General features: G+C 37.9%; 1 protein-coding gene across 5 annotated transcripts in view; it reads left to right on the top strand.

Annotated features, from left to right (window-relative positions):
* Window positions 1-11,983, top strand: part of Pld1 (phospholipase D1) — a 213,554-nt gene extending 201,571 nt beyond the window's left edge. For all 5 annotated transcript variants that reach the window (XM_046422926.2, XM_058572275.1, XM_058572277.1 and 2 more), the window contains 2 exons: window positions 7,135-7,252; window positions 9,101-11,983. In XM_046422926.2, coding sequence (XP_046278882.1) covers window positions 7,135-7,252; window positions 9,101-9,325 — 343 coding nt within the window. In that variant the 3' untranslated portion in view covers window positions 9,326-11,983. The remainder of the gene's footprint in view (window positions 1-7,134; window positions 7,253-9,100) is intronic.
* Window positions 11,984-12,208: the final 225 nt, after the last annotated feature.

Genomic DNA, 12,208 nt, shown 5'->3' with positions numbered 1-12,208 from the left:
GGCGTCTACAGTGAGATGCAGGAAGTGTCCCTGACATAGTTAGGGGTTGTGCTTTATGGGGAAGGGCATTGCGCTGCAGCTCCATGTTTTAATCCTTCTCATGTTAATGATACATCTTGGAAACTCACTTGCAGAGAGGCCATAATGAGGATGTCACTCCTTGCAAATGAGATGGCCATTTCCCTAATTCCTCCCAGTCTAGACTCTGTTTTCTCAGAGTAATAAATGTAACAGAACATACTAGCATTTTAATATGTCATTGATTTAGGGCCAGGCCAGGTCAAACCATCTTGTGCCTGTGTAAGTTGTTAAAAAGTCAGTTCATTTTAAAAAATGAAAATAGTTCAGTAATATGAAGATCCAGTAAAAATTGCTAAAGGAGTATGCCAGGGCCTACTGGCAGCAAGCAGATTTAAGCATGTGGATTCCAGAGACACTCCAGAAGCTCAGTAAAACCATACCTGAAAATCTGACTGTCAATACCTTTTAACAAATTTTATTGCTGTATTTATTGCCTTTGTGAGGAATGGTTTTACAGATACGATTTTTTTCCAAACCATTGACATTTCAATGAAATGCTAATCTTCATTTGTTTTGTTTAGCAGGAGAGAATTTAAAATTAATACCCTGCTAATCAGCCCACTGATTTTTGCCTACTGCAAAATGGATAAGGAAACAAATATTGCCTTTTTTAAGCTGAAAATGTACATCCTATTTTTTTTTCAGTCCCATGAAAACTTAAGTTATAAAGTGCTAGGATTCTTTAAAATTTTTATAATATATACTGATTCTATATTATAAAATTTATAAGGAATTCTGATCTACAACACATTTTTATTGTAGAAATTTGGCAAATGCAGAAAACCAATAAGAAAATTGAATTTGTGGGCTGGGGATGTGGCTCAAGTGGTAATGCGCTAGCCTGGCATGTGTGCGGTGCTGGGTTCGATCCTCAGCACCACATACAAATAAATAAAGATGCTGTGTCCACCGAAAACTGAAAAATAAATATTATTAAAAAAAAAGAAAATTAAATTTGCTTTTAATGCCACTGCCCAGGGCTAACAAGGTTTTAAATTTATTTTTTAATTGACACATAATATTATACATATTTAGGGGGTACCATGTGATGTTTCTATATTCATATGCACTGATTGTTTGCTGATATAAAAATGTGGAGATGCTTTCAGATACTGCAGTGTTCACCTTCTTTAGACTATGGAAGCTTCCTTTGCCCTGTAATTTCTTTTTATTTCATGAGCAGTGTTTTAAAAGGCTTATTCTATTTTTACTGCATCCTATTATTTCAGTTAATCTTTGCCAATTTGTTGGATTTCAAATGGAATTTTATTCTTTTAATTTGCATTTTTTAGGATTTTTTTAATAATGTGTTTTAGTCATGGTAATTGTTCTTTGTGAATTGCCTAGCCTATTCATGTCCTTTCCACTATATTCAAGTTTCTTTTAATGACTTATAAGAACTTTAAATATATAGGATGCTAATTCCTTTGTCACATATCTTGAAAATATGATTGATCAATTGCCTTTGAATCCTATTTAACACAATATTGGGGAAATTTCTAAAATCTTATTAACCAAATCTATCAGGTATTTCTAATTTTCCCCCTTTTTCTCTATGCTTAGACTTGTTTCCCCAGCCCAACACCAAACATTTACTTATATGTTTTTCTAGTATTTGACTTTTACCTTTAACATTTAACATGTAGTTTATTATAATATTTTAAAAAATGCATATTGGGCTGAGGTTGTGGCTCAGCGGTAGACCGCTTGCCCAGCACATGCAAGGCCCTGGGTTCGATCTTCAGCACCACATAAAAATAAAGATATTGTGTCCATCTACAACTAAAATATCTTTAAAAAAATGATTCAGGGCTTTAGCTTTTTTCCCTCCAAACTAACCAACTGATCAAGAACTGTGTCATGTGTAATAGTACCCTTTTGCCACAGTCTGGCTGGGCACAAATGCCGCAGTCTGGCTGGGCACACAATCACGAGCCACCACACAGCTTGTAGATTCAAACAGCAACTCTTTATTCCCGAACTCACACCAGCCGTCTACAATCACGTTCTGGGGAAATCCACGTTCTCTGCCCAAATCCCCATCCACTGGGCTTCTATCTCCAAAATATACTGTCTGAATCCCGTGAGAACTCAAGGGGAACTCAGGCAGCAGGATACGCCCTATTCCCAGCAGGAATAATCTTAAACCTGGAACGCCCTAAACCCAATTATCTTAAACCAGGAACACCCTAATCCGCCTTGGTCCTTGAGCAAGGTCACCTACATTCAATGTCACTGCAAATGTCAGCAACATGGGGTACGCTGGCAAGGAAATTGTCATACCTACTTGGCTAATGGCTCCCAGCACCCTTTAACCTTTCAAGAATGACCTGTGCCATATATTCTGACTTACATTCACTTTATCTTTGGTTATGTTGAGAAGCTGTTTATATGCATGCCAGTGTGACACCATTTTCATTATTGTGTCCATGCATTTGAATCCTCTTTCTTTCCATACCACTTTCTCCTACTAGGATTCTTTTCCAGAATGATTTTAGCTATTTTCTTTCTCCTTCTCTCCCTCCCTTTCTCCCTTCTTCTATTTGCAGTGCTGGGGATCAAACCCAGGGGCTTCACACATGCCCTACCATGTGCTCTACCATGGAGCTACACCCCCAGCTCTTGGCTATTCTTTTTTTTTTTTTTTTTTTCAGTTGTAGTTGGACACAATGCCTTTATTTTATTTATTTATATTTATTCGGTACTAAGAATCGAACCCAGTGCCTGGGTGAGCACTAGGTGAGCGCTCTGCCGCTGAGCCACAACCCCAGCCCCTTGGCTATTCTTCAATACCATTCTCCCACATGAACTTCAGAAACATTTACTCGAGTCCTTTCAAGTCCTTAGTAGTATTTTTTAAAAATTGGGATTATAGCAGATTTATAGATCAATATAAAAAGAGTTGACATCTTTATAATATTGAGTCATCCAATTGAAGAACAAGTTATGGACTTCAATTTATTCCGATTTTTGTTTATTTGTTTTGTTCTTCAGTAAAGCTTTAGGTTTTTCGTTATGTGGAAGTTGTTCTTTGGTAAATCACTCAATTTTTTTCCTTTTATTTGGATCCTTTATTATTTCTAGGCGCTTTATTTTTCTTGGCAGTTTTCACACTGTCTTAAAGAGGCAGTTGTTCTTGTACAATTATTTCCACTTTCCCAATGACAAACACAGATACTATATTAAAAAGCACCACAGCAACCTTGTGTCAATTTTAGCCTGTCTTTATTAGGAAATGTTCCCAAAGATAAATATTGTGGCCTAGAGCACAGCCATTTTCTCACTTGAAAAAACGCAGCTTCAATCCATTTTCCATCTGGGCTGTTTTTGAATAGAAATCGAGAGACACATTTCAATGTGAAATCAATTCTAAATAGAGACAGAATCAACCATCAGGGTACTGCACTGAATGTCACAACTGTGAGCCGAACAGTTCATTATGTCCTAGAAAATTATCCAAACTTTACAGATAAAACCATCATTCAACAGAAACTATTATCCACACAAGTATAGCTCAGAATCATTTAAAGTGATAGACATGAGGAAAGGGAGGAACACAGATAACTCGCAGTTTCTCCACCTTGTTATTTCTTGTGATGCATAAGCAATTAAAATTAAATAAGGCCATTATACATATTAACATAAAATCAAAGTCGTTTTCTCTAGAAACTTCAATCCTCAAAAGAATTCCAGGAATACTTGACTTGGTATTATTTTTATGGTGCATTTTAACATAATCTTCTTGTAATTAAAATGCCAACAGGGAAAAGTAATTTTTTGCTAAACAGTGACTGTTACAGGCTTATTTTAAATAGTTTTTCTGCAAACAAGTTCTTAACCTGGTAAGGCGGTTCTTACCTGGTAATAGTTCTTAACCTGGTAAGAAAACCTGGTAGACTTATTGTCTCCCCTCTTGTTCTAATTTAAAAGCAACATCACAGAAATACTCCCTGCTCAGTTTTCAGCTCCTTAGACCTGTCCCAAATCAAAGGTATTGTAATTGGCTATTGTCACAACCTGTACTGTCCTTTAGATTTGGTGCAATGAAATTTTGCTTTGGGTCTCAATTAGGAGCCAGCATGTATGAGTAAGAATCATTTCTTAAATCTTTCTTTTAAAGTTATTTCCATGAAGGAGGCATTATTTGAAGTGGAAATGGGGTTTTGGGGGTTATATAACTCAAGAATACTAGTGAGCCCATGATGATAACTCCTTTTATTTTAAAGAATTTTTATATAGCAAAAAAGGCACAGACTAAAACTAAAATGGTTGCCTTTTTTTAAACTTTTTTTTAAGTTGCCAATGGATCTTTATTTATTTTATTTATTTTTATATGTGGTGCATGAGAATCAAACCCAGTACCTCACACACTGAGCCACAACCCCAGCCCCTATGGGTTGCCTTAATTTATCCCTATAAAATTGACTAGAGTTTTTTTGTAAGCCAGTGATGTTGGAAGTGACTGGAGAGAAATACATGTGAAGATGATGTAGTTTGGTACAGCCTTTTTTGGAATAATTTTGCATATTCTTTGACCCAGGAATTTTAATTCTAGTATTACTCCTAATGAAATAGTCATAAAAATTCACAAAGTACTATATGTCATGAATAAATTATGTTCATTGTAGCATTGTTCATAATAATAAAATAGTGGAAACCATGCAAATGTCTGTAATAAAATAATTGGTTACATAAATTTCACATTCTGGGAAACAAGAGCCATTAAAAATGATGATATAAATCTGCATTATTTAAATACAAAAAGGATAACAGTCTCACAATGTCTGCATTATCTAACCCAGTGGTCAATTTTTTGTGTGAATTAAACTCAGTTCTTCTTGGCCTTCTTTTCTGAGTGGTTATAGGACACCACATCCTCTGGCTTTTCCCAGCCTTGCAATCATTCTGGATTGCAGGTTGATTCCCTCCCCTCCTATTGGGGTACTCCAGCTCCTCTTCTCTGTTTATACTACTCTAGAGAGCTCTATCAAAAAACATATGGTGTGATGAGCATATAAATCAGGGCAATTCTCAGATCCAAATCTCTGACCAAGCCTTCTCTCCCAAACTCCAGATTCATTTTTCCAGCTGCCTACAGAGCCGAATCACCTGGATGTTTTTAAAAAATGCCTTAATAGGTCCAGAATGGAATTCCCGGTCTTCTTTCAGCAACTATACACCCCCGCAGAATTCGCCATATTAGCTAATGGCAGCTATACCTTTCTAGTTGCTTGAGACTGAAACCTTTCAATCATTCTTGATGCCTCACACCCTCCAGCTGCTGTCAACAAAACTTGTTGGCTCTTTCTTCATTCCACTACCATCCGGGCCAGAGCCACAGTCATACCTCACCCAGCTTCCTGTAGTGGCTGCTAACAGGTCTCTCTGTTTTCAACCCTGGTCCACCTGTTCTTCAGTCTATTCTTAGTCCAGCAGCTGTATTTTAGTATGTGAGTCTGACCCCATTACCTCTCTGTCTGAGGTCTACAGTGGGTCTTCATTTCACTTACGGCCTATTTTCCCATTGCTCTTTCTGGTCACCACAGGCCTTCTTGGTATTCTTTGAACCAACAGGGCTTTGAACTCAGTTTGCATTTTAGCTCAATTACTAGTATATCCACAAATTTTAGTTTCCATTCTACAAAATGGAAATCCCCTTGCCCATCTCCCTCACAGGATAAAGGCAGAAGTGCTTTGGAATCCAACTGTCTTCTGTATGAACAAGAGTTATTATAATTTTCAAATCTGACCTCTGAAACCAGTCTTGCTTTGCTTAATGATTCCTTGCTATTTCTAGTCTCCTGTTCACAATCAATTCAGACAATATCTAGTGTGTGACTTATTTTATACCAGGTACTCTGAGGAAATGACAGTAGCCAGGTCATGGTCTCTCAAAGAATTGGCATTCCAGAAATGTGACAGTACATAAAATATGTCAGGTGCTTTGAAAAATACAAAGCATATGTGAAGTACAGTGTGGAATCATGGAATAATGTTGAATTTTCCCAGGGTTAACTAGGAGATAGGAAACCCAGGAGCTTTCAAAAGTTGTATAGAGTTGACCTTGTACTGAATCTTAAACCACGGTAGATAGAGTTAGGTAAACAGGTGGGAGAAGGACAAATCTTCCTGACCACACCCATCTCATGGGCTTCAAGATACCTGTGGACTGGGGTTGTGGCTCAGTGGTAGAGTACTTGCCTAGCATGTGTGAGGTAATGGGTTTGATCCTTAGCATTGCATGTAAATAAATAAAGGTCCATCAACAGCTAAAAAATATATATTTTTTAAAAAAGATACCCTTTATCTATGATGATTATAATTAATTCCTTTTGGGATGATTATTTCTTCAGTTTTTGTCTTAACCACCAAATTTAACTACCCAAAAGGACTTTCTGTTTTTCTTATTCATTTATGTACCCAAGAGTTAAGCATAGTCCTGGGCCTGAAGGAAGGGAAGGGAGGAAGGAAGAAAGAAAGGGTGAGCTAGGGAAGGGAGGTAGACATGTCAAGGTTAAGAGCACAGGTTTGGGATCTGTGGCCCTGGTTGAAATCCTAGCTTTATCACTTAACAGTTGTTTGATTTGAAACAAGTTTTTTAATCTCTGTGAATTTATCTCGAAAATGAAGATAATAAAAGTTGTTTTGCAGAGAGTTCTTAAGGATTTAGTGAGATAGTCCTTAGAAAGGGCTTAGCACATTTTCTGGCACATGTTTAAGCACTACTCCTATCTTCCAAAGTTCTGGCCACCAGAAGCCAAATGACAAGGATGCTTTTAAAACAAAATTGAGGTCTTTCTATCTCAACAGTTCAAACATTTAAGCATCAGAGAAACTTAGGTTTTTGTTTTATTATGTTTGTTTTGTTTTGCCACTAAGGAGACAAAGAGATAAGTAAATATAAACAGAATATGTATTTAATTTTAATGGCTTCCTTTGATTTCCAAAAATATACACAAGACAATTTGACTCCTACGATTGAGGATCTGTTACCATGCAGGCAACAAACTTCTTCATTCTAGTTAACTTAATTTGGAGGCACTTGTATTTCAGGGTTGTCCTTGGCTATCTTTCTGACCCAAGCGAGGATATTCAGGATCCAGTGAGTGACAAGTTCTTCAAGGAGGTGTGGGTTTCAACGGCAGCTCGAAATGCTACAATTTATGATAAGGTAAACTTGACCTGAGTCTCTCCCTGCCCTTTTTTCCACTGACTCTCATCACAGAAAGAGCATCATTATTTCTGCATTTTATTGATACGGAATATTCTTAATGAGTTTTAAAAGAACCACATACCTCCAGGTTATAAAAATACTTCTTTGTGAACGTTTAAAAGCAAAGATCAAAAAGCATCAGGGATGATAGTTCAGAAGCGACTTCAGTGTCATCCTGTCCTCTCATTTGATGCAGGAATCTCATTATGAGCATCCTTGGTGCATGGTTACCCAGCCCTTGAGCGTGAAGAGAAGAGGGGCAAATGGGATCCCCAAATGAGTCAGATGTGGGTTCAACCCAGCTCACCCAGGGGCTGGGGATATAACTTCTGTAGAGTGACATAGCTTTCTTGGCCTTCCTTTCCTTCCTATAAATTGGGAGGGATATTCATCAGAATAGTTATGTGGATAAAAAATTTTCTCTTAAATGTATTTAGCACACTACACATAATAAATAGTAGCCATCCTGATGATGAAGTGTTGTTGTGTTTTGCTTTATTTTTAATAATTAAATTGTGGTTTAAGAAGAAGAAGCCATAGTGCCCATGGAGGTGTGGACTTAAGAGATTTCTTTTGTTGGACTGTTCTAATTTTCAGAAAAGTGTTTTCTACCCAGCTCCATTGGATGCATAGCAAATGCATCTCCTGGCAAATTTTATCCATCAGTTATGGTAAAGATTTTACAAAAAAAATCAAGCATTGTCTGATAATGGAACAGATTACCTGTGAAGTAGCCAGCTTCCAATCATGGAAAATATTCAAGCTGAAATTCCTCAGCCATCTATGAGAAGCTGGGAAGGAGTATAGTATATTCTCCTTCATGACCTTCAGAGTTCCTTCCAGTGTGGAAACATCATCTCTCTCCATGAAATGTGATGAATATCTATATCCTTATTTTATACTGAGGACTCAAGGGAGTCTTTTAAAATATGATTTTACAAATGGAAGGCACAGTCTTTTTTGGCCCCTGGATTGGGGAGAAAACAGTGATGAAAGACCTTTTGGGGACACTATGATAAATCTGAATATGGACCTATCTTAAATGACATTATGGAATTCATTTTCTTTGGTGTGAGAATGGTACTGTGGTTACACAGGCATATGACCTTATGCTTAAGAAATATACAGGAATAAGAGGTTATGATGTCTGAAACTCATTTTTAGTCAGCAAAGTGTTACATGTTAGCAACTGATAACATTAAGTAAAGGTAAGGACATCTTTCAAAATGTAAAGCTAGAGAAAATATAATAATGCAACTTTCCTCTTAGGCCAGATCCGCCAGTGAAATTCAGGGATGATTATTATCCAAAAAATCAACCTCCACATGGGGTGACATCAGTGCAGTTCCTCACCACTAGCTTGACTTTATCGTGTGATTAACGACCAGTATAGATGAGTGATAAGGATCTAGCTATGGCTTTCTTAATTGGAGCAAGTGTAGCAGTTGCTCTGTGGCAAAGAGCAAATCTTAAGTCTGTGCTTTGACATAAAACGTTTGTGTTTCAGCAGGGCGCCGTGGTACACACCTGCAATCCCCGCAGCTCGGGAGGCTGAAGCAGACGGATTATGAGTTCAAAGCCATTAAGTTCAGCAATTTAGCAAGGCCCTAAGCAATGCAATGAGACCCTGTCTCTAAAAAATAAATAAGAAAGGGCTGGAGATATAGCTCAATGGTAGAGTACCCCTGAATTCAAGCCCCAGTACAAAAAAAAAGAAACGTGTTTTATAAAACAAAGAATTTGCCTGTTGGAATGTGTATCTTTCTTTGAAAACTATATTACGTTTCCAATCTGTGTTTTATTCAGGTGTTCCGGTGCCTTCCCAATGATGAAGTACACAATTTAATTCAGCTGAGAGACTTTATAACCAAGCCCATATTAGCAAAGGAAGATCCCATTCGAGCTGAGGAAGAACTGAAGAAGATCCGTGGGTTCTTGGTGCAGTTCCCCTTCTATTTCTTGTCTGAAGAGAGCCTACTGCCGTCTGTTGGAACCAAAGAAGCCATAGTGCCCATGGAGGTGTGGACTTAAGAGATGTACTCATTTGCAGCCAAGGACTTCCACCCTGAAAACCACACTGCATACAGTGACTTCATGGGGACCTCACAGCCACACCCAGGCCTGATGCACTTTTGTGTGCAACACGTGGACCCTTTGGAATGGCCGTGAGGGGCCACGATCGAACTGATGTAAGGACACTGAACATCAGCAAGGCTTTGTCGGTCCTCCTGTCCATCCTCATGAGCTGAGGCTACTCGCATGCACTCGACAACTTAAAACACATACGGGAATTCCATGATGTATACCCCAATCCATTTCCTTTGCTAACAAGAATTTACCTGTAACCGTAACTGTAACTGTGATGAAGTTTGCCATATATTTGCCCTTTTCTCTCTGATCTTCCTTTGTATATATCCAGTATCTGTGGGACCTACCCTCATCTTGTAGTCTATACAGCACTGTTTGAGATATCGTTTATTGCTAGAAGGTATTAGGGAGCTGTTTCAAAATTCTTCGAGGTTATATGGGATACCCTTGCCCATCTGGTCCTGAAGTAGTAGCATCCAACCCAGGATACAGTCATTATTCCTTTTCGGTCACTGTAGGGACAGAACAGACTTCAGTCTACATAGCAGCCTGTGTCATTGATAGCATTGACAATATATCTCGACATCGCAGAACAACAGGAAGGAATTAAATTCCAATATTGGAGGAGAGATTTAACTTGGCTCCCAAAGACACCGCAAAGATGTGTCCTTGTGATAGAACCCACCTGATCAAATTTGAAAACGTGTAGGATATTCGATTACACAGCAACCAGATAAAAGAGCACACAGCCTTCAGAACCTCCAAGATGTCAGCGGGAATCGGATCCAGATAAGAAAAGAAGATCCCCTTAAAGTCCTGTAAAAAAATTTCCTGTCATCTTTAGCCACTGGATTGATTGAAATTTGAATTTCTCTGTTTCATAATTAAACCAGTGAATGCAATTTGTCTTTCAAGAGAATCACAGGCTTCATAACTCCTACCAAGTTAATAAGTAGGAAGCTAACCTTATTTGACATTAAACTCTCCCAGTATGCTATCTTCCTTAAGAAAAAAAAAATAATTGATGATAAAATATGTGCTTCGTTGCTTGCATTATTAAATGTACATTAACATTCCACCAGGTCTTCTGAAAAAGTTATGATACTTTCTAATTCACATTGTCCTAGTCTGTGAATTGTTCTGGAAACCCATGTCCCCTTTCAGATGGCATTGTACCCTTTGGTAGACCAAAGCTCTAATTTTTCTAGGCAGAACTACTCTGACAGCCCCAAGAGCTAAGGTAGGTTCCCAAGAGGCCTGTGGCCATGGAACATGGTATAGGTGCGGCCGTTACATACATCAGTGGGTTGCCAGGACAGAACCTCCTTTGGGTTGCTCTTCAAACTAAGCACCCAATTCCTGTTTTCGTGAGCTAATATTCCAGTCAAAAATATTACACTAGGACCACAAAGTCAGTGATATAGCTTAGTAGGAGAGAGAGAGGGTCACACCCAAGATAGGATTTCACAGCTAGAGATCATTTCCCAAGTAAGGTGGGATTTTGTGACCAACAATGGAATTAAATGTTTTTATGAATAAATAACTTATTTTTCATAGCAAAAGATGGTAAAAGGACTTCATTCTATAGCCATTGTAAATAAGACATCTTATATTGCTGGAAGAAGTTAGATTGGCATTCGAAGTATTGAGTGTATGTAGAATACCTAAGAATTTCTTGTATTTAATCTTAAATATTTTTTAAACTTTAGAACAGTCAACAAACTGGCTCTTGATTTTGTACAAGATGTTCTCATAAAACCATAGAAAATGGAAGGGCTCTGAAAGGTCCGTTTTCCTTAATAAGCCATTTAATTCAAATGCTCCCTATTTTCTAGATGAGGAAACTGAGGTTCAGACTGAATGAAGGACTGGCTTAAACCCACCCAATATATACATGGTGGAACTACATTCTATTCTTGGCCTCTCTTCACTTCATCCAATACCCAAAAATAACAATATATAATAAATAGCTTTCAGATGGTATAGATTTAAGCTATTTTGAACGTTGTAACATTACGTATTCATGTGTTTATCTTCACCTACTAGATTGGAAGCTCCACAGGGCAGGGACTTCACTGTATGTTGATCATAGTGTGTTCCCAGAGTCTGGACAGTGCCTGGCTTATAGAAGATGTTAGTCAATGTTTGTGGATTGAAAAAAAAAATGAGGTAAAGGAGAAACCTATGAGATGAAGAAAATTACTGCATCTTGGGCAAGAAATCACTGCTGGTTTCTGTGCATCTACTCAAAGCCAAGATGCAGATCTGGGAAGAGGCAACAAGATTTCCATGGAGGGATCATATGGAAAATTCAGTGCAATAATTGCCTCTTTTGCAGTAGCCGTTTACATAGTGCAACATTCTACCAAGAATACATGGAATGTGGGCATGAGATGTACTGTATGAACTAATTACCTGTCATTCTCTGACACCATAACTAATTGCTAGAAGTTCAGATAATTTAACATTGCAATGTCTGATAAAAACTTTAAAGTGTAAATAATTTAAAGCCTTGAAAAGCTATGATGATTCTGTTCAACATTTCAAATTGACTGTACTCTTTTGAAATGCCTATAAATGCCATACCTGACACTCTGCTAATCTCTGATTTTTTTTTCTGCTTTTGAGAAGGAAAAACATCTGTTTTTATAAGAAATGAAAGGTGGGAAGGGGTAATGCCCATTGAAGCTGTTCAGATGGGCCAAGCATAATCATTGGAGGGAACCTTCACATGGCAAGTCTAAGGCAGACAATCATTCTCAATCAAGGTCCAGTTACGACTCACCCTCCAGTGGATTGTTCTTAATTCTGGGCCATAGTGTATTA

This window comes from Marmota monax, unplaced genomic scaffold, assembly GCF_021218885.2.
Source record: "Marmota monax isolate L192 unplaced genomic scaffold, Marmota_monax_Labrador192_F-V1.1 WCK01_AAM20220418_F8-fsc00110, whole genome shotgun sequence".
NCBI classification, from domain to species: domain Eukaryota; kingdom Metazoa; phylum Chordata; class Mammalia; order Rodentia; family Sciuridae; genus Marmota; species Marmota monax.
Note: the sequence above shows the minus strand (reverse complement) of the source record. Positions and strands in the feature narration are given on the sequence as shown.